At 41.9% G+C, this 27926-nt stretch overlaps 3 protein-coding genes across 4 annotated transcripts; all 3 read left to right on the top strand.

The window, feature by feature from the left end:
* The first annotated feature begins 428 nt into the window (after window positions 1-428).
* On the top strand, window positions 429-5570 carry LOC116048729 (GTPase IMAP family member 4-like). Of its 2 annotated transcripts, XM_035997638.1 has the most exons (11): window positions 429-584; window positions 848-967; window positions 1879-1956; window positions 2481-2531; window positions 2664-2714; window positions 2840-2890; window positions 3142-3183; window positions 3363-4086; window positions 4126-4147; window positions 4183-5113; window positions 5481-5570. In XM_035997638.1, exons 2-8 carry the CDS (start codon window positions 922-924, stop codon window positions 4073-4075), a joined length of 1032 nt encoding a protein of 343 aa, XP_035853531.1. In that variant the 5' UTR covers window positions 429-584; window positions 848-921; the 3' UTR covers window positions 4076-4086; window positions 4126-4147; window positions 4183-5113; window positions 5481-5570. The 2 variants fall into 2 exon arrangements, with proteins under 2 accessions (XP_035853531.1, XP_035853530.1); XM_035997637.1 differs by having other exon boundaries at window positions 4126-5113.
* A 2224-nt stretch (window positions 5571-7794) lies between these two features.
* josd1 (Josephin domain containing 1) lies at window positions 7795-17168 on the top strand. Its single transcript, XM_031297931.2, has 5 exons — window positions 7795-8006; window positions 8603-9558; window positions 9657-9785; window positions 11696-11890; window positions 14454-17168. Exons 2-5 carry the CDS (start codon window positions 9194-9196, stop codon window positions 14551-14553), a joined length of 789 nt encoding a protein of 262 aa, XP_031153791.2. The 5' UTR covers window positions 7795-8006; window positions 8603-9193; the 3' UTR covers window positions 14554-17168.
* A 670-nt stretch (window positions 17169-17838) lies between these two features.
* On the top strand, window positions 17839-27420 carry cbx7b (chromobox homolog 7b). The gene is made up of 6 exons (XM_031297932.2): window positions 17839-18325; window positions 21830-21873; window positions 22138-22203; window positions 23957-24023; window positions 24427-24820; window positions 26620-27420. Exons 1-6 carry the CDS (start codon window positions 18257-18259, stop codon window positions 26835-26837), a joined length of 858 nt encoding a protein of 285 aa, XP_031153792.1. The 5' UTR covers window positions 17839-18256; the 3' UTR covers window positions 26838-27420.
* Window positions 27421-27926: the final 506 nt, after the last annotated feature.

Below are 27926 nucleotides of genomic sequence, written 5' to 3'. Positions count from 1 at the left end.
CCAGAACACTGTGTGCAGTGTCCAACCAAAAAGGTTTCCTGTTGTGTATGTCAATATTAAACCTGTTGCTTTACCCTTTTTTTTTTGCAAGGTAACATGGTTCGGTGCAGCTCAGTGCTAATGTCTGCCATAGGTGTGTCAGTTACATGGATAGGCCTAATATTTAAATGTAAAAAAAAAAAAAAGGAAGTCCTTTTCATTGGAAGATACTGTACAATTCACATACAGTCATAAAACATACTGTAACTAGTGATGCCACTTGTTGATAACCTCTCATTTGCATTAATAAAACAAAACAGTACAGCTTTGTATCTAGTTGGTTTTATTTTAACAACTGCGTCAATATACTGTACATGTTAAGCAGCATTTCCAGTTCTTCAAGGAAAAAAGGTGTGTCCATCCAAAGAGACTTAGGCATAATCAGCATACCTGGACCTTCTCACTGCATTGCTTTGCCACATGGCCCAATAAGGCAGGCCTGCACAGGCCTTACTGCACAACAGCAAGAAGATCACATCCAACTTTGACCTCATGTGAGTTGCGTCACGGCCTTCTTTGGGGAGGATTAACTGACTACACAGCAGGTAATGGAGCTTTGGGAACAGTTTGCCGTTGCTATGGGCATACTTGTTTTACTACATTATATTGTATATGTCGAGTATTCCTGTTTTGGTTTACTCTGTGTTGAAACTTTGCTAAATGTTAACAAACAACTGACTGACTATGCAGTCCAAATGATATCTAGGCACCTAACTTTGCTGTAATATTAATTGTATATAATCGAAACGTTGTAAAACATTTAGCAACCCGGTGCATTATTTGAACTTAAGTGCTTTTACATTTACAGTTGTGAGCAGACGTGGTGCTGTCACATATTCTCGCTATCTTGACACAGGCTGACAGTCTGTCAACTTCAGAGAAATGGAGTGCCAATGTGAGAAGGACAACGCCGAGGATGCTGTTACAGGTGAGACGGAATATAAAAAAATAAATAAAATCAAACATACCTTTAGAGACCTGAAATATGTTTGCGCTAGCTAAGTAGGCTAACGTTGCTTAGGTTATTATTTGTATTTTAACTTCAATTGTATGACAATACAATTTAAACTGGCACTTCGTGAGATGTCCGTTAATCACGTAACGGTCTTTTATGATCTCATTATGTAATTTTGTGTCTTCGTGGTAGCAAAAACTAAATCGTTAAGCGTGGACTGTGGAGTACGCTGTCCATATTATCAAGTTAGCAGTCAAATGTTTTTGACTTCCGGTTTAATTTTTCGAAATAAATACACGCAATCAAAAGCGCGTGACTTTCCACTCCTGACAAGTAACAAGACCAGTGGTGGAAAAGTATTCAGATCCTTTACTTAAGTAAAAGTACTAATACCACATTGTACAGTGTTGGAGTAGAAGTAGAAAGTGGCATGAAAAGAAAATACTCAAGTAAAGTACAAGTAGGCTTAGGCTACCTCAAATTTGTACTTAAGTACAGTACTTGAGTACATGTACTTAGTTACATTCCACCACTAAAAAAGGCATGAAACACTACGCAACTATGTTTTTAGTGTTGTTTTATTAAATAATCAAGTTGAAAGCCTTTTTTTACGCAACCGCTATGAATTGTCATTTCAAACTGTGCTGAAGTTTCCTTTGTCAAAACAATCCTGGAATACATATAAATATGAAATTAATGTAAACCTAGATATGCCTGCAGGGGGACACAAACACACACACACACACACACACACACAGCCCTGAATTAAACAATGTGGATTTCCTTTCGCATTTCCGATTTAGGTGAAAGGTAAACCCCATGATAAGTTGTGTACAACATTGCAATACTAATGTCATGTTTTGCTCCCTCCCCTCTCTATATAGACTGGTGGCTGAACAGCAACAACATCCAAATGGGAGCTTTTACTGTGGTGGGGTATCTTCTCTACAGATTCTCACAGAGTCAGTCACTCACTCACTCACATACACACAAATTCATATTAAGTTGGAAAAACGGAAAGCTCCCCTGACATAACATAAGCCATGTTGTTAGTCTGATTGACTGACCTGTCCTCCTCAGATATGAGTCCAGAGATAGTGAGTCTGGGAACCAGAAACCACAGAAAATCTAAACATGTAAAGAAGAAGATTAAACCTGCTTGAATTTATCAGAAATGTTTTTGATGAGAGCAGACATCCCTGATGGTTTTATCAGGGGTTTAGCCAGGAACTATGGGTCCTGCTTACAAAGGGTGACTCGATCCTCCCTCCATTTTTAGTGACCGGTATGAACCAACGAACAGTAGGCCTATGCAGAACCACAACAAACATTCATTTATTGATCAGAAACGCACGTCTAAAGGATAAAGCAGGAGATAGGCTACTCTATGTTGTCAGCAAATCCTATGAAAAAGACCAAAACCAACAGTGAATCAATGATGATAACCCCTGGTGTAACACTCATAGTAGTCCTGTTCTCCCTGCAGCACTGCCAGCTCTGATCCGATGGCCGATTCGTCTGTTCTGCACTCTAACCGGTGAGTTTCGTCAGAGTGACATATGAGAGGTCACTTTGTCCTCCCCGTCACAGTCTGATCTGAACAAAGCTCACGTGTTTGTGTATGATGTGAAATGAAATCACCACAACTTAAATGTGTGTCCTGCCTCAGGTCTGACAGCTCTTTGGAGTTGGGTGAGCCGCCTAGTGGGAACCCTTCGTGGTACGAAATACACATCCTGAATTTCTGACCCATAGGAATAAAACAAAACTATGTCACCTATGAATAATGGAAAAAAAAAAAAAAGAGTCATATTCTAAATTTTCTATTTGTGTCTTGTGTGTCAGGAATCCAGAGCCTGTGTAACTGGCTGTCTGGAATTTGGCAGTTTATTGAAGGTGAGTGCTGGCTGCATTTGTGTTGGATGTTGTTTCCTCTTCATTGTGTGCTTAAAATGGACTTTTTAAAGGAAGCTAAACAGGTCAGGAGAAGTTTACAATTTGAATGGGTATGTTTGGGTAGCCAGAGGAAGTGACTCAGAAACTCAGCAGACACATGACAGCAATTTAGTATCTATGTGAAGTGGGGCGTACATGATAATTATAGGCCTATAATTAAGCAACTGACTGAAAATCTGCTCCTCCATCAGCATCTTCCTCCAAGTTCAAGTCGCTGATTAGTGTCAACACGGGTCAGTTCACATTCATTTTCCTTTTGATACATGTTTTCTTCGTTTTCTTGTTTGTTCTGTCGAATGTGAAATATTTAAATCATAAAACCCACTCAGGCCCAGCTGGGCTGAGAATCACAGCTGTCTATCACAAAGTCTTTTACTATTTATCTAATAAAAACTTGTCACCTCTGCATCAGAGATGGATCCGTCCAGCAGCACCGACAAACCAGGCCTAAGGCTGATCCTCCTGGGGCCCATTGGTGGAGGACGGACCTCCCTTGCAGATACTTTGTTGGGCAACAGTGAGACAAAGGCACCCATGGGTCCCCTAATGAAGAGCACCAAGAGGAGGACAGTAATGGATGGTAGAGAGGTTATAGTGATCGACACCCCAGATCTTTTGGGGACGTCATTGGGGAACGACAACAGAGCCAGGGAAGCTCTGAGGAGCCTTCAGCTCTCCGGTCCTGGACCGCACGCCCTCCTTCTGGTGATACGAGCTCCGGGCTCCAGCACGGAGATCAACCAGGATGCGGCTCAGGCAATCCGAGCCACCCTCGAGCTGTTTGGAGATGGGGTCGCGGGGTACATCATCCCAGTGCTCACCCATGCAGACCGCCTGGGTCGAAAGCGTACTGTAGATCAGCTGCTGGATGTGGACTCTGGGGCTCTGCAAAGGGCTCTGTCTCTAAGCGACCAGAGGCCAGAGCTGGTGGACAACAGACCAGACTGCCCCCCAGAGGCGCAGAGTGTGATACGCAGGCAGCTGCTGGGGCGTGTGGTGGAGATGAAGACACTGAGGGGGCATTTTGTCCACGAGCTGCAGAAGAGGGAGGACCGCATCAGGGAGGAGCTGCTAGCAGATATGGGCTCTGCCCTGGCTGGAAAACTGGGACGCGCATGTGAATGAGGGGGGGGGGGTTGTTTATATGTGTGTGTGTGTGTGTGTGTGTGTGTGTTGGGGCAGTGAAAAAAATAAGGAGACAGGATTCATTCAAGTGTTAAACGTGCAATTTTGACTTTAAGTGCAAGGGTGAATCTTTGCCTGAGGTATTTTTGTCACTCTGCTGGTTCACCACTGTCCAAATGAATGTACTACTGCTGGATGGCCGCCTTTTGGTTTTCAACATGCCACCGATGCTTTTGGTTAGATATCATGCCCACACACACTTAATTTAGCTATTTTGATGTGTTGTAATTCCTCCATGTCTGTATATTCTTTTGGAAAGGCGTGCACCTCATGTTTTCTTACTCTGCTGCAGTGCTTGGCCCTCCCCTCTTTCCTTCATAATTTATAAGATATCAAACTTTAAAGATGATCGGGGAAAATAAACTAAAGTCACATTGGGAGTTCAGCAGTACTGTTCTATGTGTTCTTTGCTTTCTCCAGAGGCCTCTGAAATAGCATTTAGACAAGATAATTAACAATTACTTTAATATGAACAAGTTCCAATTCAATTGCAGGTTTTGGAGATTGTATTTATGTAGCTGTGATCAGAAAAAAAATCTCCTATATATTGTCAACAAATGACAGTAACAAGTTTATATATAATAATAATAATAATAATAATATCACTAAAGCTATGATTCTGTCTTTAATTGTGAAGGTATCAATCTTGTATCTATTTTACAAGTATATGTTGTCAATCTAGTGCAGTATAAACCCATTTTCGTCAATAACCTTTCATTTTCAGAATTGAGTTTGCCCACATTTTTAGGCAGGCAAATCCTAATGAGCTGAGACACAAGTAGATAGATAGAGCATTCATCTAAACAAACAGTGCAGACCTTCAACAGACCAATCAGGTTCCTCATGGGCATGATGATGTATAAACGTAAGCATAGGAAAGAAGGAAAGAAAATAACCCCCAGTGGTCTGCTGTTCTTTTGCCAAGCCTGACCTCTGACCTGAGAGAAAGAGAAAACGATTACGATTAAACGATTAAAGGTGCCGTAGGTAGGATTGCGAAGATCCAGGACTTAGCCAAAAAATTTGAACATTGACAACTTCTCAATCCCTCCCCCCTTTCTGCTAAAGCCCAAAACGGTCTCCTAAGCCCCTCCCCCCACGAGGGAGAGTGCATGAGCAGTGATTGACATGCAGTTAGACACGCCCCCCCTGGCCCTGATTGGTGCATCTGAACAGGGAGCTGTGGATTTTTGCAAATCGCACTACAGGTTGTAGGTGGTGCCAGAGGAGCCGGATTCTTTTTTAAATGACCTGCTTCATGTAGTTCTACTGGAACATAGGTTCAGTTTCAGCAAATATGACAGAAAGTAAGTTTTATAAGTCTTACCTACTGCATCTTTTAAAGTAATAGTTAGCCCCAGTCATTATGTTCCAGCTCGTCTGGGGGCCAGGGACTATTTACAGTGCTGTGCAGCCAAACAAATATACTGCAAAAGTGCAAAAACAAATATTGACCTTATTAGCGCCAATGTTTTGTCACTTTTGGGTATAGCTTGTTACTGTTCAGTAAATGAATTCTGAACAACTGCGGGGGGAAGCAGCATCTAACTGGTCAGTATTAGACTTTTGGATCAGTTTAGCTGACAAAACACTTTTTAAAAAAGCTTGACCTTCCCATTCTGCACTAAAACACAATACCAGCTATTCTAAGTGTATTCAATTTGAAGATAAAAAAAAAAAGATCTGTTCTCTGTGGCTAAACGTGCCATTAGCAGTGCAGGAATGTCACAAGAGGAAGAGAGATTAATTTTCTGTAGCCACATTATTGTGGATATTATGGGATTAAATGGGGCTGATTGGTGGTGGTCCTAAAAAAAACTTTTAAGAGTTTCAGTTAACCATAGTCTTTTCCACTTGCATTGAAAAATCATTTTTATTTTGACACTGAATCAAATCACCAGAGGGTCAAACATAGTGGTAAACCCACTGAAAATGAACACCAAACTGCAACTATTAAGCCACTTTTAGCTCTGTTTGAGTTTTTCTGCCTGCACAACATTCTCAGGAGTTCGCACACCGAAGTAGAGCTACAAAATCAAAGTGAATATTTTGAGCGAATTCTGAGCTATCTCAAAATGTTAAAAATTCAACACAAGAGGAACAACTCATGTATCCTTTTACAGCGTAACCAAACAAACCATGGGCTGTGTCACATTGGCTCAATAAAGGAGACTGAAGAAGGCCATCAGAATGTCATCATTATTTAAAGCCTCTCTCTTGCTCTTTCTCCAGTCTGTCCTCCCTTACTACTTATCTGGAATAACTACAGTATATCTTCCTAATCTGTTTATTTTCTACTTAACTTGTACCAAAATCTATTCTGGTCTGAAAGGGTTTTATGTTGAAATATTAATTTTATGTTAGTAGCCTACCCTACTTGTGTTAACCCTGTATGTATTTGTTTTTTGGTGTTGAACTTTACATTTTACTTTATGTACATATTTTGTTTGGTGTCAGCACTAGGAAGTGTTTATTTAAAATGTGTCTGAATAATCCTATAATGGATGAGCTATGTAAGTGGCCAGACACAAAAATAAACAATCCATTCATTCATTTCATTCATTCATTCATTTACCCAGGAAGCAGCTTTTGAGTTTCACATCACGTGTAATGTGTGAATCCATTGTTCTCTATGCAATTTGAGACTCCACCAGTCACAATGAAAAACTACGAGGCCTATGGAAAGACTGAAAGAATGCAAATAAGCTATTGCTGAAGAGATAGCCACAAAAAATGAGGTTTGTTAGAAAGAAAATCTTAAAGATGTTATTTATACATATTGGTATATCACTGAAATTGGATGCAATTCACCCTGCTGTACATTACAACATTGAAATATGACTTTAATAAGTTGTTGTAGCAAATGATTTAGCAAACAGTTGCCTATTTAGACATCCAGCAGACACGGATATTGGTCCCCATCTACTGAAAAAATATCTGGGTCTTTAGCTGCTAAATATTCACCAGTGATGTGCTAACTTTGTCTGCCATGCTAAGCAAATAATACACATTGCCGGATTTACAAAAAAGACCCAAAATGATCACAAAGAGACGCTATGAGATGCAAACAACCACAAAGAGACGCTACATAACTGAGAAGTCACAATATGACCAAAAACACAGACCGACTACAAAAAACCCAAAATAAGATAATGAGACACAAAACAACCACAAAGAGATGCAAAATGACTAACAATATACTTTTGGGTGTCTTATTCATATGTAGACAATAGATGTAGGTTCTGTGCCCAGGGCCCCATTGTCTCATAATCCTTCAATGTGTATTTGGGGTGAACCGTAAAGTTGCAAGCGTAAAACCAAAACAATGAGCTAAAAGAGGCTAAAAAGCTGCGGAACTTCAGAGTTGGGTGATTTAGGAATTATCTGTGCGGGATTCCTTCGTCATGTGATCCATTGTTAATAAAGAAGTACTGACACTGTACGCATTCAGCACTGAAACTGAAGTTGCACCTACCACCTGGACTAAAAGCTTGGACACGGACTTAGATCTGCATTACTGCTGCATGTAAATCAGCATTGTGTTATTTATTTTATTTTGAACATGCCCAATAACGGGTGATGGGAAAAAAAGTGGAAAATACAGGGTTTCGCAGTCCCAGGGGAGGGACTGCTCCACTGTCGACTGACGCAGGCGGTGACAGCAATACGGAGCCAGCGAGACGCTACTGCGCATGTCCGCGTCTGCACGGACGGAGAGAGAGACAGACAGAGAGAGAGAGAGAGCTATACTAGGGAAAATTGGCAAAGACAAAGGACTGAACAGCCTTTAGGGAAACAGGAGAGAGCAGATTCAGTTTTTACACCGGTTTATGATAGTCCAGCTGTGACACAACCGGGGGGAAGCGGCCAGGTAAGTGGTCGGTTCGAGAAAACGAAGTTCTAAGACGAAAAGGAAGCGTTGTGGTTGTGTTTGCTGTAGACACGAGTCACGTAGAGCAGCCAGTAGATTATCGCCAGATATCTGTTACTATCATGGACTAATTGCATGTGTACATGTATGGTTTCAGAGTAGAACAGCGGCTGTCCTTATTAATGGACCGTATAAGCTCCATAATGTGCGTGTCTTGTTTTGTTCGGGGCTGTTGTCATATTTTGCTAGCTTACTGAACAGGCTGCTTCCTCTATTCAGTCCAAGCTCCTGGAAATGTTTACCTTCTTCTCATTTTGGGGGTCTGCTGACCAACAGGAGATAGTAGCAGCTTATAATGTCATTTCAACGCTTATAATGTCATTTCAACGCTATCTGTCACCGTCAACAACAAATTCAGCGTTGCTTTAAAGTAAAAGTGTTTGTTTCAGTCGTTTGGCTGCTGTTTGAGCTCTGCTACTTTGTGTTGGGAATTTGTAACCATTTCTATTATTTGAAACGACTAACTTGTGAATTAACAAAACAGGTGGAGAATGAAAATACAGCAAATGCAGCTTTTCTTTCTGTCTTTCTTTCAGGTGTCCTTTTTTTTCAGGCACTGCTTAGCAATCAAATCCTTGTTGTATGTGTTCCAGTGGAAGTGACGCTTCATGGTCAGCAGCCTGCTGATGGAAAGAACTGCAAGCTATAGACTTGGTGATTGAATGGAAAGAGCTGTCAACACACACCGAAGATGGAGGAAGTGGAAACACACAGAGAGCAACGGCAGTTTGATTGACGACATCGCTGTGGTGGTGGTGTTGGAGGAGTAATCTTTCGAGTTGGGAGCATCTGGAGTGTCTTTGTTTGCTTGGCAATCCCACCGTGAGTTTCAGTTGTTACCCCCCCCTCCCTCCTGTTGACCTTTCTTCACATCCATCCTTTCGAGAGAGCAGGTGTTACAGCCACAGGTCTCGTTTACCTTGCAACCCCCACCTCCTTCCCGTGGCCATACACAGAGACACACAAGCTCCTCTCTTCCAAGCGGCTGAGAGGTTGCTATGGCAATGGTTGTCATGATGCTGATGTAGCGTTCTGAAGGTAGTAGTTGTGGAGGTAGTGGTGGAGCTGCGGGAGGTGGTGGTGGTGGTGGTGGCGGCGGCAGGGGCTGCGGCGGTGAACGTCCAGGGATGGGAAGCGCTCCGTATCCAGCCGGTGAGTGGAAGGGGAAGGGGCGAGGCGGCCTACAAGAGCTGGGCTGCATGCCCTGGAAGGTCAGCAGGCAGAAAGGAGGAGGAGGGGGGGAGGTGGTGGTGGTGGGAATGGAGGAGAGGAGGTGCAGGGATCCCACGGACTCTCAGCAGCAGCAACAGCAGGATCTCTCATCTTCCTCTTCCTCCCTCACCCCCCCACTGCCTCCTCAGCCCTCTCTGACACCTCCGGCTATTTATCATGAGAAGCAGCGGAGGGAGCTGTGCGCCCTGCACGCGCTCAATAACGTCTTCCAGGACAGGACGGCCTTCAGTAGGGACACCTTGCAGGAGATATACCAGAGGTGGGAACGCTGTCTTACCCAATCCATATCAATATTTAGCCCGTGTACACGAAATGTTGTGAATAATCTTTTTAATCTCTCTTGTCAACTTGTTGCAGGCTTTCTCCCAGCACTCTGGTGACGCCTCACAAGAAGAGCATGCTGGGAAATGGGAACTACGATGTAAACGTCATTATGGCAGCCCTGCAGACCCGAGGGTTTGAGGCAGTTTGGTGGGATAAAAGAAGGTATATACTGTAGGGCTGGGGCCGACAACTTCCATTTCTGTTGTCTTTATTCTTGCACATGAAAATGTAAGGGAGTTGAAGGACAAAAGATTTGTTTCTGTTGTCACTGCAGTATATTCTTTGACTGCTCTCCTTGTTGTTTCCCTAATAGTCAATATGAGGGTCAGGCAGACAACTATTATATAGCTGTGACATCTGCAGTTTAGGGGCATCCACTTGAATCCCAGAATGTAAACATAAGGGAAATGTTGTAAAGAGGCTCCCTGTGTCCTCTGCACCTAATCAGCAGGGTCTTTAATGATCTCTGTGATATGTCAGCTGTTCCATCAGCTGACAAAGTCTAAGAGACAGTTTTATCAGCATATTCTGCTTCCCTCGTCAACAGTCTTACATGACTTTTGGCAACAACAGCAACCGCTTGCTTTTATCAGTAAAACAACAATGTTATCAGAAAGCCATATTCCTGTTTCTCTGTCTTGACCTAAACAGGAACCAAATCAAAGCTACTTGAAATCTAGTGACAGAAACAGCAATGCTCCCCTCTGTTGCTGATTCTGTTCTGACCCAACCTATAGCATGTAATTAAAGTGTTTACATGTTTGTCATTGTAAATATTAAGCAGTGATATCGTGTTTTTTTTTGGTCAAAGTTATGTTTCTGTAATGTAACCTGGGACTTCCTTGTGGTGCATTTAAGTGCTTATGGGAAATATTCCAGATTTCAGAGTCAGCTTCCAAACGACAACCGTGTTAATTTTATCAAACTACCAAATGAATGTGATCCTTTTCACAACATTTAATGTTTAACATTTGATGGATGGAAAGTTTCTACGTGTTGCTGCATTTAAAAAAACGCAGTTTGGTACAAGCCAGTTCATCTCAGTCTTCTTTTGAAGAAATGAGCAAAATTAAAAGCATTTCATAGTGCCGTAAACACATGTAGTGTATCTGGTCAATTCCTGCTTTTTGAAAATCAATTTGCTACTTTAGTTGGTTTTTATTTCCAGCTACATCAATGCCATCATGTATTGTAGAGAGTTTCTTTTAATGTATTGTGTAGCACAGAATTCCTACCATTGTGCGCTCTCACTATTAGGGACAACGTATTCTACACAAAGTGACCCTGTGGTTATTTCCATTTATGATAACTACCTCAAGCAGGTTTCCGGATTTAGGCTTTTTTCATATCATAGGGAACTGAAAGGCTGGCAGTAGTGTATATATTTAATCTTAAACCTATTGTGTGCTAGAAACAATGGTCAACAGTAACGTAAGGATTATACAGTTTCAATCAGGAGAGACTTCATTTAAGAGTGAAATTAGTTTAATTAACATAGAGCAAAATAGGTAGATACTGTATGTTAGAGTCTTTGGCGATTAGACTCCATCGCAATGTTTGATTTATAAAGGGGTATAGAGGCCATGGATATAAAGGGATATTCCCCTGATGGAGTCTAGACACTGGTGGTGGGGATGAAGGAAGAGCCTGAAGATCTGGATGGATGTTAATGTGGAGCGGGGATTCTGATGGTGGAGGAACCCTGGGCGCTGGGAATGATGAAAACTAGTTGAATGGTGGGGGGGGGAGGAGGGTTGCATTGATTTAGCCTGATTAGACAACTTGACAGCAGCAGAGAGGAGAAAGATTTAAAGTTTGAATGCAACAACGTGATAGCTCACGGAGATTGTGGCAAAGTCTGCTTGATTTAACTGAAAGAGTGAACGCCCAGCATCAGCTGATTTAGGTTGGGAAAATGGGAAGGATAGAGAGTCTTCCTGCATGAACTTACGCCAAGCTTCATTTGTATGTGATGGGATAAAGAATTGCAAAAAGCACTCGTATGCTCGATTAACACACACTACATATAGACGACATTTACTGTAATGAATAAATTGTCTTTCTTCCTCCAGGGATGTAGGCAGCATCGAGTTGTCCAACGTGACAGGCTTCATTTTGAACGTGCCATCCAACCTGCGCTGGGGACCTCTCCGGCTGCCGCTCAAACGCCAGCACTGGATAGGAGTCAGAGAGGTGGGCGGACTCTACTACAACTTGGACTCCAAGCTGCGTAGCCCTCAACCTATCGGCAGCTCGGATGAGCTCAGGTAGAGATTCATGGGATGTGTGTGTTTATGCGCATGTGTTTTCTTACTATGACAGCTGTGATTATGAGATTTAAAATATTTGTGCCATGGCGGATTCATATATCACATGCAGGAGTCCCTTTTTAGCAGCAGAGTGGTGACGATGGTGATCTATGAATGGATGAATATGTTGGTCTGTCTATCTAACACTTTGGTCCAGAGTACGATTTATTTACCACTATATAGTATTGGCCAGATTGCCATGAAACTTGATACTGAGTTTGGAGTTTGGCGTAGTAAGCAAAAGGGCTGCATGATATGAGGAAAATATCTAATTGCGATTATTTTGACTGATACTGCAATTTGATTTACGATATTAGAGAGAATGATCATTTTTGTGTCATTATTCTCATTTTCATTGAAAAATATTAAAATGAAGATGATTATAGTGTGATTTTTGCGAGGATCTGTACCAAACAAATTTTTTATTTATTTTTTTTAACATAATTTATTTGGGGGCTTTTCGCTTTATTCGATAGTGACAGTGGATAGACAGGAAAGGGGGGAGAGAGAGAGAGAGGGAATGAAACGCAGCAAAGGGCCGCAGGTCGGATTCGAACCTGGGCTGCTGCAAAGGACTCTACATGTGGCACACGCTCTTACTGGGTGAGCTAGAGGTCGCCCCACAAAGATTTCTTTTCATTAGTCTGTAGGATAGGATTTGTAGGCTGGGACGTCTCTGCAGCACCACAATACTTCATTCAGAATGGTTTGACACATATTTTGCCTTTAACAAATATTGCGCCCCCCTGCAATTTGGATATTGCACTAGTCCATATTGCGATTTCGATAAAATTTGCGATTAATTGTACAGCCCTAGTAAGCAATGCTGTTAGCATGGTGGCTGACCACCTTACTCCGTTATGACATATCGTTTCGGCTAGTGCTTTTAAACATGCTGTCAGTGTGCTCACCGAGCTTTGTTAACCTTTACAACAGAGCTGCTTCACTACACTTGTTAGATGTTTTATTACTGTTGATTTGTTGTCGTTGTGTGCTTGTGGTTGAAAATGAATGAATGAATGAATGAATGAATGTAAACAAAGCAATGAATGCAATGCACCATGACGTAGTTGCCCCTTCTCTATAAACCCACTGTATGCTACTCCTAATAGGTAATCCTAATTGGTTGGGCTGAAAATGGCCCGGGTGCTATTCTATGGGTCCTAATCCATCCCTGTGTTTTGGCCATATTTGGAACGAGAGCTTTTCTTCCAAATATGGTATGCTCATGAATATTTAGATGAGCTGCACGCTGATTGGTTGAGCAAACCACATACACATACAGTGGAGACGAGACGGCAGGTCTCATATTTCAGACACTGCAATGTTATACATTTTTGTCTGCTATTTCATTACTAAATTCACTTCTGAGACTTTTTTAAAGGTCAAATATGTGCCGTTTTGCGAAAATTGATGGTGCTGCCTGGGTTGCTGCCTCGCCGCCCGGCCTGTCCTTTCACAGACCCCGGGTACACTTTCGGCATAACTATAGTATATTTACAGTTTGAATTTTGTCACGGCATGTGTATCACAGCTACCCTAAGGTCTTACAAACCTAACACTTTTCTCCGATTTCAATTTAAGGCATTTTTGTGAATTTGAGGGGTCTCGTTAGGAGGAGCTGCTAGCTAGGCTATGTGTCCCATTCAATCCTATGGGAAAAGATCGGCGCTACACTTTCGGCATAACTACAGTATATTTACACTTTGAATTTTGTCACGGCATGTATTTCACAGCTACCCTAAGGTCTTACAAAGCTTTGCTAACACTTTTGTCCGATTTCAATTTAATGCATTTTCGTGAATTTCAGAGGTCTCGTTAGGAGGAGGCTAGCTAGCTCTCATTGATAGAGCTCCATCCAGCTCACTCGCCGACAAGAGGCGTTTATTTCCCCGATCGTTTGTTTAAATAACTCAACACACATATCCATTATAAGATTAACTGGAACCTGTGGTAAGAGATTGTGGGCATAACAAGCTCGCTGACCGCGCTCTCACTCACACACACCGGCCATTTAGCAGGAAGATAAATAAACATAAACAAATTTCCGCACACTGGAAGACGGATGTTAGGGTAATATTTTAAATTTATTTTAATCACAAAAACTAACCTTTGCATCAAGTGAAACAGGCCCATTGGCTACCTACATAATAAGCTGTTTTAAATTTAAAATGTTCAGTGCCTTATCGCCCTGATGTGACCGAGCCGGACCCGAAACCGAGCATCATTTCTAAATATCTGTCCGAACCCGGCCCGTCCCGTCGGGTCCCGTCGGGTCCCGTCGGCTCCCGGCAGGCTCGGGTCAGGTATCCATCCTCTACATAACAACTTTGGAAAGTGATTGTATGTTAATGTTGTGTTTATGCTGCCCCTAGTGACCAAAAACTGAATTGGCAGCTTTAAAGCAGGTCTGACCCTGTGTATTTTTGGGTTTGCCTTTTTATACAAATTGATATAAACGAGTCGCTCATCTTGCTTTGCATCATCGTAACTGTGGCCGTCCTATTTTTCCGCATCCCAGGAAGTTTCTCCGCCAGCAGCTGCGAGGGAAGAACTGTGAACTTCTATTGGTCGTCTCGGAGGAAGTGGAGGCACACCAAACATGGCGGTCTGATGGCTAAGGGGTTTAACCAACCAATCGCAGCGCCAACTGGGCCAACGGGCCAATAACAGAATGAACAGGAGAGGAAGTAAAATCGTGCACAGCCAATCACATGAATGCACACTTGCAGATATATTCCCCCCCCCCCCCTCTTTTTTGGGTTTTGTTTACACAGCCATTGCTGGACTCTTACCTGAAAGGATGCAAAGCGATGAAGGAAGAAAACACTTTACAGAAAAAATCAAAGAATCACAGTCCTTTTTCTCACAACACAGTTAAGACTTATACAAAGTTACTATTCTGTTTCTGCTATTCTTGTGTTTTTATATATATTGACTATTTTTCGATGTCAGTTTTGATCTGTTTATTTTTTTTTTTCGTTTCTTTTTACTGTTGAAGTTTCCAAAGTCATGAGAGTTCAGGCTTTACGATAAACGCCGTGTTTATCTGCTGTCTCCCTCAGTGATCCTCCCTGCTTCGGTCATGATGTTCACTGATGTCTCTTCGTGTTTCTGTCCCTCCCTTCACGTCGTGAGTCTGTCTGTCTGTCTGTCCGTCCGTATCCCCCGTCCGTCACTTTCACCAAAGCGTGCCCTTTCTTGCCTCCGTGTGACTCCACCTCACTCCTCCTCTCAGCCCCTTTTTTCATATCACAATCCAAAACCAGTGATTTATCACGTTGCCAACTTTGTATTCCATGCACTTCCCCAAACACTTCTGGCACAGTCTGAGCCTATACTGTACCGAGGCTGTGCCGACACAACAGTTTTATATGCAACAAAGCAATGCAAATACCCAGGCCAAGCACTCCCTCTAGTGGATGTTTGCCTCAGTTTCCTTTTCAAGGAAGAAGTAACGGCATCACTCCTCCAGTTTTTTGTAATTGTTCACATTCAAATGGTTACTTCATATTAATGAAGAGTGCTTGTCACCGAGACAATTATCATCTCTCACTAGAATGATACTGTATCGTGATATAATATTTATCAGATTGGGTTTGTCTAAATTATTGATAAAATCAAACTGGCCAGACTTTGTCTTACCACGCGCAGATCCAGCATGAAACTATCTCAGCTCAACGTCCACTTCTTAATTTATAAGCTTTATAAACTTTGGACGGTTCTCAACAGCAGATTGAGTTGGCCCAGTTGCCATGAAAATGCAGACGTTCAAAATGTCCTGTAGTGCTAAAACAGTTAGATGATTAGTTGATCGACGAAAATGAATTGGCAACAATTCTGAAAATCTATTAATCGACAAAACAAGCAATTTAAATAAGTGAATTGGCAGGTCAGGCAATAATGAAAATAACCGTTTGTTGCAGCCCTACTTTCTAGCATACGGTGCTATGGCAACTGAGTAAACTTAATCTGCTGAACAGGACTGTATGAGGATGAGGTCAAAAGCTCCAGGAGAAGCAAGTAAGTGATCTTTTGAGTTTAGAATGTCAATAGCAATCTGAATAATGAATGAGTTATTGTTACAAATCGCCACAGCGATGAAAAGAAATATTGTTTTAATTGTCCATATCATGCACTCTTGCTTAGGAGCCACAATAATTCATGCCCAGGGATAAAATGACACCACGCATACAGATGACAAAACAAGGATACGCCACAAGGGACGATACTCACTCATTGTTTCATTTCATTTTGCTCTGGCTCCACGCTGTTCCAGAGGGTCGCCACCACAGCGGCCCTCTGTTGCACAGGAGCTCAGCTGATGCAGGCCTCCTTCTCTTCTTCAACATCTCTGGTCAAACAGCTCCGAGAGGATGTCACGGATCGTCCCATCAAGTCATATACAGTCAGCAGGGGGGTCTCTGATGTGTGAGGTTTCAGTCTGAGGAAGGGGTTTGGTGCTTGGTTGCACGAAGGGAAGTTGTCAGTTTGAGAGAGTCGAGGTGGAGCGCAGTGCGCCCGGGTGGGCAATAATGTAGAAAAAGAAAATGTGGAAAGAAAAGTGAAAGTTGACCGGGCTGGCTACTAAGCACGTGTCCAGCCAGACGTGTGCTGTGGTCGATTATTGTGAAACGAGCGGAGAGATTCCACCGTTTGTAGCTTTCAAATCTATCAGTGTAAGAGAAAACTGTTAATACTATACATATTGTCTCTTAATGACAATATTGGCCTTAACTTGTTTACATAAAAAAAAAAATTGAGGGGCTGTGCAGTTTGATGCCATTTTAGGAGATTTATTCCAAAGCACCAATTTATCGTAAATATAGAGGAGAACCCGCTAAAGCTCATTGAATATAATGTTTTCACTTTTGCAGCCAAGGGCTTTATGTTATTTACAAGTGTTTGATATAGTATGATTTTATAAAGACAAGATCACATGTTTTTTTCAATGGTGCATGACTTATTTTGGAACGACACGCTTCAATTCCAGCCTGTAGACCTTTTAATGTCATACTATATCCAAGTGAACCTGCATCGAAACATCACAGAGATTTTCATCCGTTTACTGAGATTTTGGACCCAATCACATCATGACAAGTGTCTCACAATTGCATTCAAGATGTGCTTTTTTTTTTGCCATGACAATCCAATCAGCTGATTGTCACTGTATTTTGTTTATTTTTTATTTTTTTTGCATAGAAATAAAATGCTTATAATGGCACTTTATGTATAAGCTAGAGTGTGGGTGTATTAACTGGGTCAATGTTTGCTCTGACGGTCATTGTTGTGAGAATGTCACTTTTCTCTCCGCCTGTTTTGCATGGTCACAAGTGGAAAAGTAATTCAACACATTTACTCAAGTTTACTTCAATACAGTTTTGAGGTATACTTGCACTTTTACTTGAGTATTTTCATTTCATGCTACTTTATACCTCTACCCCACTACATTTCAGGAGGAAATATTTGGCTTTTTATTCAATTTATTTGACAACTGTGGTTACCAGTTAGATTTCAAATGATTTTTTCAGAAAGAAAGAAAAAGCTTATAAAATACAGTACATTTAAAATAAAAAAACATATCTGGAGTCAGAGGTTTATGAGTTGTTTGCAGTTCCATTCTTCCTCTAAACTTTTCAGATGGTTTAATTCCAAAAAGTCAATACAAATTTGTGAAGCAGACATTTGTTTTTGTTTTTCATACCCATGAATCACCTCTTAGATTACTTGTGACCCTTTGTAGGGGTCCCGACCTCTAGATTAGGAAACACTGAATTTAACTACAACCCCCTATTATACTATCTCCACCTCGACCAACAACTACCACAGTGAAATGCTATTTTTTTCCATTCACTTATGCATTAGTGTAACTAATAATGTCGTATTTAATAATACTAATAATAATCAGTCACCGGTGCCATTTTGCTATGATTTTGAATGCCAGACTTACTTTTTTTCCACATCGTAGTATTTCTATTTTTATGCTTTTCGTATCCATCACTGATTATAGGCAGCTGGGGGCGCGCGCGGACTCATTGTAAAAGGGAGCGCGCTCTCGGAGACGGGTGCGCGCGAAGCGGTGTGCAGATGTGTCGCAGATTTTGTAAAGTCACTGGACGCACGGAGAGAGCCAGCTGGAGGAAGTCGCACCGGATAAGTGGGCCCTTAAACTGTCAGGAAAACAAAACGACTACGGAAGAAACGGGTGGAAGAGGACAGAACCGAGGGGCCGCCGTCACAACCCGTTAACGTTAGCTTGGTTTGCAAAAGGAGAAAGACGTTACTTTGACAGTTAAAAGCCAAAGGACGGCGGCGTGCACAGAGATGGAGCTGTCAGCGATTGGAGAGCAAGTGTTTGCTGTGGAATCAATCGTCAAGAAAAGAGTTAGAAAGGTAACCTTTATACATGTTGCGAAAATGTATCAGTCCGTTTAGCCGCAGGACGTTGTCAACATTTGTAGGAGATTTTTTTTTTTTTTGGAGGAATGGATGCTACTTTGTATGTTAATGAAAGCTTGAGAGATTAAATGAACAGAGTTGCGCGGCTAATCTGGTTATCTAATTGCAGGCTGTATAAAGGGGGCGGGTTAGTGGAGGATGTCCCTTTAATGTAACGTGGAGAGTGTTGTCATTGCACTACAGCTTAACGTGTCAGGTGTTTGGCTAAATAGACAAACGGAGAACACGGGATGATGTTATTAACCTAACCCCTTCATTTTGGGCCTGTTTGTTTGGGTTTAAGTTACCATATGGTGTTGACAGATGCAGGTGCGCAGATAGATATTATTGTTCCACCAGAGCACGAGGGCCCCCTGAACTCCTCTGTATAGTACTAGTCCCCCCCCCCCCCCCCAACCCTGGTATGGCAAACGTCTCTCTGAATACTTTAACAGGGACAAACTGTTTAAATTTACAGGGACAGTCAAAATACTTTACACACTTTATGATGAAAAGGAGCTTTAATTATGAAGTATGCTCAGGGGCAAAGGTCTCAAAATGTCATATTTTACAATATGCAGTACGTAGAGCTGCAACTCCAAAAATCCAAAAACAATACAACATCTCTAAAATCTTCATATTCAGAAAGTGTGTGGCATTTTTGATTGATAAATGAGTTGTCCAACAGCAATATGGCCAAACACACAGCATAAGGAGGAGAAGGATACCACTAATTGGTGTGCAACCTAACTTGAACTTCTATTTTATCAGGCCCTCTGTTTGCAAAGGAGATTTACTTGATACTAATTTGTCCGTATAAATTGCTTGAGGTTAAGCTTAAAGCGAGGCTTCATAAAGAGAAAGTTTAGTAGAGACTGAGTAAGCATATAGACCAATGTTAAAACCACAGGTACTCAGTGGACTATATCTGTCCATCCACAACGCAAACACGTCTACTTCTGTTGCTACTAACTGTTACACTGTCAGATCAAATATTGGGTGAGACCCTAATACTGGATTTCTGTTTATATGTGGATTACTTTCACAATATTATATAATATAATAGAGAGGGTTTTGGTTTACCAGAGTACCCAGAGGCATCTTGAGTTAAACCTACCTTTGGAATGATGCTACAAAATATATTGCTAATTGCCATAAGACCACTAATAACCATATGCTTTAGAGGAAACATTAATTACGTGATCTACATTGCAAGTTATGGAAGATATGGGCCCTTCATTTGAAGTCTTACCCAATATAGAGCCGTTTTACTGAATATAAGGGGATCTGGGTGAGTAAAATGAAGTCGGGAAAGTGGTGACTTCACCCCTGCTGAGAAGAGCTTGGAAGTTATTACCGGATGATGTCACCGAGGATGACTAACTCTGAGTGGCTTGGTCTGTATATGGAAAACAAAACATACTGTCCATTTAACATCATCTGTTAATTATGGATCTTGTCGGATGGCATGGCAACATCCTCCTACACGTAAACCCTTATTCCAAGGGGGAGGGGGCGGGGGGCGGGGGGGTTGAGATCTCCACTTTTGAGCAAAATTAAAAATTTGAGTGTCAAAACACTTCTTTTTTTGCATTCTGGTGAATTTCTCTGCAACTATTTGTTCCATTTCTGCATTAATGTATGGTGCAAATGTCTTTTATTTATGTAAAGGAAATTATTATTTTTTTATTTTTATTTTTTTGGGGGGTGTGTTGCACTGGCCAGTTTTGTAATTTACCCCTATGCCCCATTCAACAGCAAGAATATAATGGAATATAGACATAAAATCGATAAGAAGAACAGAAGAGTTGTGATTTTTACTTCCACTTCTCTACTTTCATTACTTGCATGATACTATAAATGTTCATAAAGGTCTGCCTCAGGAGGTGAGGGAAATCTATTTTAAAAAATGTGAGTAATTTGATGGAATGTGTTTCAGGTGGTTTTACGCTGTGCTTAAAATAATAATAAAAAAACAAACCGGTGAAGCTTGATGGAAACTTTCGTAGAGGTGAGCTCTGCAACCTTCTCTTGATTGAGCGGAATAAGGGCTTAACAGGAAACAAGCAAACATGCCATCTCTCCAACAAATGATGCTGGGCACCCTTGGGCCAATCCTTAACAAGATGCATCCGCCTGCAAGTTTCAATGAAATCCAAATCAGTGTTGGAGCGGTGACAGCCTAAACCTCATCAAATTCAAATCAAATCTGTGGTCTGAGATATCACACTTGATCTTACAGCTGTGTCTGTTGATTGAAGCACCTCCAGTAGGTGATTACAAAGAAACATTTCTTCATTTTGTTTACCCAAATCAGACATGTGGCATCTCAGACATGTGCAAAGAAATCACATTTGATAGACGTAGATGTGACAATGATGCGTCATACACTGTTATCCCGAATTAGTTGTCTTTACTAGAAATTTCCTTAAACCGTTTAAGTTTTTAGACAAGGTGAAACTTAACAGGTCAAGTTGTATTGCACAGACTGGTAGTTTGATGCAGTAGACAAATCAAGTTCATATAAGTAGTCATTGCTAAAAATCATTAGTAAACACACAGTATGTTACTTGAAATTGAATAAATATAAAATATTAAGGCCTCTTTACAGTCGCCGTTCCCGACCTGTTGCGCGCCAAAATGACGTAGATCTCGCTGGCGCGCCAGGATTTAAAGTGCCAGAGGTCGCGCACCACTCTGTTTATTTCAGCGGCATACGACGAAGCATGGACGAGTTCAAGGGCAACCGGATGCCAGGACTCTCAGAGTGACTGCAAGTCTCTCTTGTAAACGTACTGGGTTAAGATGAGTTCTTTGTTCTTCGCAGAACGTACGCTCAAGTCGGCGTTGCTTCGGTGTGTTCCGAGGCACTTTTATGACTAACTCGGGAAGACTGATCAGTCCGACTGCCTTTTCTGCCAACGATCGGGTTGGTGTGTCAGAGCCTTTAAAGCAACTACAAGGATTTTTGGCAGCCCCTGTGGACAAAAGTGGTAGTGTTTCCACAGTGTTTAAGCACCACAGCTTGGTGTTGTAAAGATCTTAAATCTGGTTAGCCTGAGCTTACGTTTTTAGAAGCAAGTTTAAAAAAAAAAAAAGGGCAACTAATTATCAATACTATTTTTCTTTTTTAAAGAGCTGCAACCATAACCACAGGATATAACTAATTCTCTAATGAAAAATCTCCTCCTGCTTCCTTTTAACTGGCTAACGTACTCGCTGTAAAACCTTGCCTGGGAACATGTAAACATAGGCTCTTCTAGTCTGCATGCCATAAATGGTTTTCATTTGATTTTGCAGGGAATCGTACCCAGGGACAGGCATTAACAATAACCATATAGTTCTCGCTGATGGCCTCGCTTTCTTATGTAGCTCATAAAAAGGCATCAGTATTAATTTGAGACTGTTTCATAACTAGTTGAACTCCTTGTAGCTGCTCTAAACTTTATCTCTCCACAGGGGAATGTGGAGTATCTGTTAAAATGGAAAGGATGGCCTCCAAAGTAAGTATGTAAACTTCATCAAAAGGATGGATGGATGAAAAAAACTGTTGCGAATGTGCATCATATTCACATTGACATGTACGGCAGATTATACGCATGCACAGAAAAGTACCAAAGTGGCCATATGAAAATTAAATTTTAACAAAGTTCTGAAAAGTATGGGAAATGTTTTCTTATTATTTCAATGTATGTTATTGTTATGAAAATGCCGAACAATACTGCATTAATGGACCATATAGCCTACTTTTTGTAACCTCCCCCCAGGTATAGCACATGGGAGCCTGAGGAACACATTCTGGACCAGCGCTTGGTGCAGGCCTATGAAGAGAAGTAAGACTCCACTCCACATGTAATACTTAAGAAGGTTTGGACGAAGAGTGGAGCAGGAAGTGCAGAATAAATCACTTTTCTTCTTACATTATATTTATCCTAAAGAGATCATGAGTCAGCATGCCCAGATCCAAGACCTCTCTCCAGCTGGCATTAGCCTACCATGTGTCCTGGGTTGTTGGATTGTAACTAGATATGCCAAAACATAAAGTCCACATCTAGAGGCAGTAAAGTAAAATGTTGCCTCCCAAATCATCTCCAAAGGTGGTCAGACAGACATCTGTCCACATTTATAAAGGTGGTGTAAATTCACAACATCTCTAATGTGAATGTTCATGCAAAAATAAACAGGTGGTGGGTTGCTTGTTTCCATAGTGTCATTATTCTGGTGGACTGATAAAAATGTGTTTACTTTCAGTTTTATAAGATGCCATTCATTTCAAGGAAGCGACATGCACTCAAACCAAATTCCCCCCTTTGGGACAATAAAGATGGATTGATAAATAGTGCTGTCAAATGATTAAAATATTGAATCGCGATTAATCGCATTAATGTCATAGTTAACTCGCAATTAATCGAAACATTTTATTCTATATGTCCCTAGATTTCTTTTTGTCCAATTATTTTTTTTCTCATTTTAATGCTCTTATCAACATGGAAAAGTGGATCGGCCTTGCTTTGTGCTTTTGTCGCCTGACTTTGACGAGGGGGCGGAGAATTGGCATCAGCTGTGTGCTTAGCCATCAAGTGGTATTTCAGACTGGACGTGCTGCGATGATAGCTCAGTTCACAACGACAAAACACACAGATCACTTCGGTCTTGTCAATGGAACCATTTGGCAACTTTTAAAAGTAAACTTTCCATTCAGAATCTTATTGGCATCCATTTCGGCGTCTCGCGCTCGCCATCCACTCAAAACGTAACGTTAGTCTACTACTCTTTGGCCGGCTCGCATCGCAAGCCCAAACAAGTGTGCGGCGTGCTTGTTGTTTTGTTTCCGGTCTAGCTAGATCCGGTGTCGTGTTGTAGTTTTTCTAACATTACTAGTTGTTGCAACAGCATGTGAAAAAAAACTACAAAGTTTGCTAGGCCAAAAAAAACGTTAATCTCAAGATAAAAAAATTGACGCCGTTAATAATGCGTTTAACTGACAGCACTATTGATAAACAATAAATATATTGGAATTTTAAAACCTGCATTGTTTACATCCATGTTTAGTAGGGCTAGGTATTGCCTACAACCACACAATCTGGTACATTGATTTTGAATAATGACCTTCAACTTCAACAGCTGTTCTTTATTATTATTATTATTATTATTCTAACAGCGATCACACGACTAGAAACACTTCAAATTGAGGCCCATCGATACATGGCCGTGTCGATCATTTGAGCACGGCCCTAACTTTTACCTGCTGGCAGTCTTCTTTCCTGTCTGTGCTGATGCATCGTTGTGTTTTTTTGTCGCGTTTTTACACTAGCTGTGGATCAGTGGAATATTGTAAAACCTAACAAAACAGGGAGCCATTAGTAAAACACTGCTCCATAGCGCTACTAGCATTCAAAATCTCCACAGGTTACCGTCAAGGAACTGCTTACACCCTGGATATCCCTGGTAATTCAATGCAACATCTAGACAGGGAAAAAGTGTCCAAACGGAGAAGAACAGCTCTTCAAATGGTCAGCGAACATATGTACACATAGTCAACATTTTGCCATCAGCCTTTTTTTAACATTGTGCTTGGCTTTTTAGAGAGCAGAGAGAGAAAACTTTGGGGCACAGGAGAAAAGGACCCAAAGCCAAAAGACTCATTCTGCAGGTAAAGTTGTCAGTTCAATAAAAAAGTTGAAGAGTTAGTTTTGTCTTCTCTACGTAACTTATCCATTACTTTATACAACTATTGTTTCCCTTTCCTATTCCCTTGTAGACCCCTGTCTAGTCAATATGCTCTATGCAGATATATATATATATATATATAAAAAGTAAGAGGTTCTTTGTACATTACACATATTCACCGTCGTGCATGAGTCACTCTGAGTCCATGGGTTACATGAATAGCAAGAAATGGTCGACACATCAATGTGTCTTGGACTGCTATTACAGTAGTTAATTAGTTAATTAGCCTTTTGCATCCTGCCACCTCGTCACGCTCCTCTTTAACCAGTTTTACTCAAATCCTCCTGATTGAAGCTTTCAGTGGTCTCTCTCTGATCTATATTCAGGATACTGTCTACACCATGGATCTCCGCAGCGCTCACAAGACTCCAGAGCAACCTGGGCCTCGCCTGCGTCTCTCCCTGACACGCTCTCTGCTCCCCGATGACGACGAGGTTCAGCCGTACGGCGCCTGCAGGCACGAGCCGCAACTTGCACATCCAGGAAGCAGACCCTGCAGGTCACAGTTCACGTGCCTGGACTCAAACCCTCCAAGTCCCACACAGGAGGACTGGGAAGGCCGGGGGGAGGACGAAGAGGAGGAGGAAGAGGAAGAGGAGGAGGAAGAGGAGGAGGAGGAAGAGGAGGAGGACAATGTAGAAAGTGAAGAGGATAGAGAGGAGGAGGAGAAAGAGGATGCTCTAAAGGAGTCATCAGATAAGAGTGGAGGCACTTTAAATGGTAAGTGTGTCAGTCGGTCACCATCACGACCCACTTTACGCGACTCGCCGTGAACCTTTTTGTAGGCACAGCTGTGCAGAGGCTTTTTAAAAAAAATTTTTACCCAGCATGCAACCTAAAACATGAAACTCCCTCCATCCTGAGCTGATCAAAGAGAAAAACATGCAGAGGTCACAATCTAGACTTGTTAAAGACTATTGTTGCATCCGAAATCGCATATTCTGCACTACATACTCAACATGTATGCTATCGTTCAACATACTTTTGTGTAAATAAAACGGTAGTGTGTGTTTTTTCGGACGCGTTCATTTTCAACGTCACGTCCTGAGAACCTCGCTGAGAGCTGAGCGTTACTGCGCAGCCTCCAACTGAGAGAGACGACGTAAATGTGACGTGAGCAACCTGTCTGAAAGTTGTAAGTCTTCTGGTAGCTGTGCCAAGAGAAATCTCAATCATTCCCAATCTTGCAGAGACGGAGAGCGTAGGTATATGTAAGGAGATAACATGGACACAGGCTAATTATTGCTAACTAAAATGCTAGTTAACATTAGTAATTGAACTTAAACAGCTAATGTAAGTCGAAACTGCCTGCGAGCTTCTCCTGTACTGTACGGTAATTCCTCTACTATGTGACAGTAAGTCACATGGTTATGACACAATCGTTAGCCTATTTTTATAAAAACATCTACTACAGAGCCATAACGTGAGATACAAAGTAATGGAGCCTTTTATACATTGTTGTGTTTCTTTAGAAATGAACAATGGACAAATAGAGTCTTTAAACGCTTCAGATGTAAAGTTATTCGCTGTCAAAGTGACGTCAAAATGAATGGCAGTCAATGGAATGCTAACGGCGGGTGATCATTTGGTAACCTCAAAATGGCGCCATAGGAGGTTCGAGCTCTGAAGCGAAGCTTACCCCCTTGGTTGTCGTTACTACCGCATTGCATTGTGGGATACTTATGAGGGCGTAGTGTCCAGACATGTAGTTGTGTCGTAGTGTTTGCATACTGTAATAATGCATGTAAAGATAACGTAACACACATTTGCTTGACATGTTGACACCATAGCAGATGGAAAGCTTTAATAAATGAATAATGTTACAAGACCGATTTAAAGGTGGAATCTTCCCAAAATAATGCCGTGGAGTGCAGATTGTTGCACTTGTGTCATCCCTGCCACCTCAGAATAAGGGTGTTGAAATGAATCATTGCATCGATGCATCGCGATGCGGACGTGGACGATTCTGCATCGATGCAGTGACAGACCATAATCGATTATTGCTTATATATTGATGTTACTTGTTGACTTTCCGGTTGCTGCTTCTTCTTTCTTGTTTTGCCTTTCGTCTGCTGTGTTCAGACTCCGCTACATTCAGGAAGTGGCTTTTTTAAGAGCAGATACAATAAAAAGGGGAGTTCATATATATCTGACTGCTTGAATTTGTCGATGAAAACCACGTGCAGCGATGAATAATAATATTGAGGAGGTGACGCATCGGGGATATCGAATCGGATGGAATCGTTGACAAGATAATCGTAATGGAATCGTGCGTCCAGTGAAGATTCACACCCCTACCTCAGAAGCACCTAGAGCTGTCTGTTCCTGCAGCCAAATGTCTGCCTTGTCTGTGTCCGTTTATAACATCTATCAGAGCAGAGACAATCTATCCAGGTCAGTCCAGGGAGGTTAATTCAATAACACTACACATGTGATGGGCTTGATGCAATCACTGTCCGGCTGCAACCCTACCCTCTCTCTCTCTCTCTCTCTCTCTCCGTGTATCCCGTCTGGCTCAGGACAGGAGAGGACAGACGGGTGGAGCTCCGCCATCGGACCAGACGGGCTCACTGCATCAGAGAAGCCGGACGACGCCTGGAGGCCCATCGTCCGCCCAGGGGACGTGACCGTCACAGACGTCACCCTCAACTCCCTCACAGTGACTTTCCGAGAGTCGAGAGTGGCCAAAGGCTTCTTCAGAGACTGGGGGCCTGGAGGTCTGATATGTGATGTCTGAGTAGGTCGGTAGGGAGGGAAACGGAGCCGCTGGTGTAATCACAGTGGTGGTTGAGGGGCCAGGGTTTGTGTTTTTATCCCCCCTCGCTCTGTTCTCTCTCCCCCCCCCCCCGTCAGTGGTACGTTTACATGCACAGAGTCACCTAGACATGAGCTGAATTCCAGTTAATGTTAACGTTTAGGTCGAGCTATTCACCTTTTTGATATGGTAGGACTGAGTTAACGTGACGCGCCAGGCGGTTTGTTAACAACACAGAACCATTTGGGAAAAGTGCAGGCACTTTCAAAAAAAAAATACCAGGCACGTGATTGGATGAACCATCTGTCTGCCATTGCTGTTTTGAATGAACAGTCACACACACCTCACCTAAACCACGCCCGTAGCTGCCAGTAGCTCCTCACCGGACGCTGATTAGTCCGGTCCGCTGCTGTTCGTTCACGAAGGCATTACTTGAAGCCTGACAAGATGGATTTTTCGTGTGATATGTGATATTGCGAGAATCCAGCTGCGGTGCAAGGTGAGGACTGAGTTGCCTTGAGTGAAAGGGGTATATATATATATATATATATATATATATAACCGGTTGTGAGGACATGCGAAAACATGTGACTTTTAACTGTATAGCTTCTGAATAACCCCAACGATTAAGTCACATAGAAGAGAAGAAGAGAAAACTAGCTAGTTGAAACAGAGACCCAACCTAAACGTGGCGATGAGGTACAAATCTTACTAAATATTGGGAGTAATTCAGTTTTGACTTGTTTGGCTCTAGAGCAAAGAGTGTGAGCCAAGTCGCCAGGCTGATTGAGGTGCAATCACTGGCACTGGAGGACCAAATGTGAGCGAGCTGCGGCCCATATATGACTGGTAAGATTTTGGGGCTGGGGGGTGCACACCGGCTGAGAATCAGTTCCAGTTAGCAGTAATCAGGCTTGCTGAGGGCCATTGTTGGCCCCTGAAATCTTGATGTGAAACATGTGACTATGTGAGGTTAAAATGTGCCGTTATATGTTTATGACCTTTTATATGTCATGGATCTTACCTTTTCCACATTTAAAGTACCCTGTAGAGTTTTCTTCTGAACAGTTA

The sequence above is a fragment of the Sander lucioperca genome, chromosome 22, assembly GCF_008315115.2.
Source record: "Sander lucioperca isolate FBNREF2018 chromosome 22, SLUC_FBN_1.2, whole genome shotgun sequence".
Taxonomy (NCBI): domain Eukaryota; kingdom Metazoa; phylum Chordata; class Actinopteri; order Perciformes; family Percidae; genus Sander; species Sander lucioperca.
The sequence above is the reverse complement of the archived record's forward strand: the minus strand, read 5'-3'. Positions and strand labels throughout refer to the sequence as shown.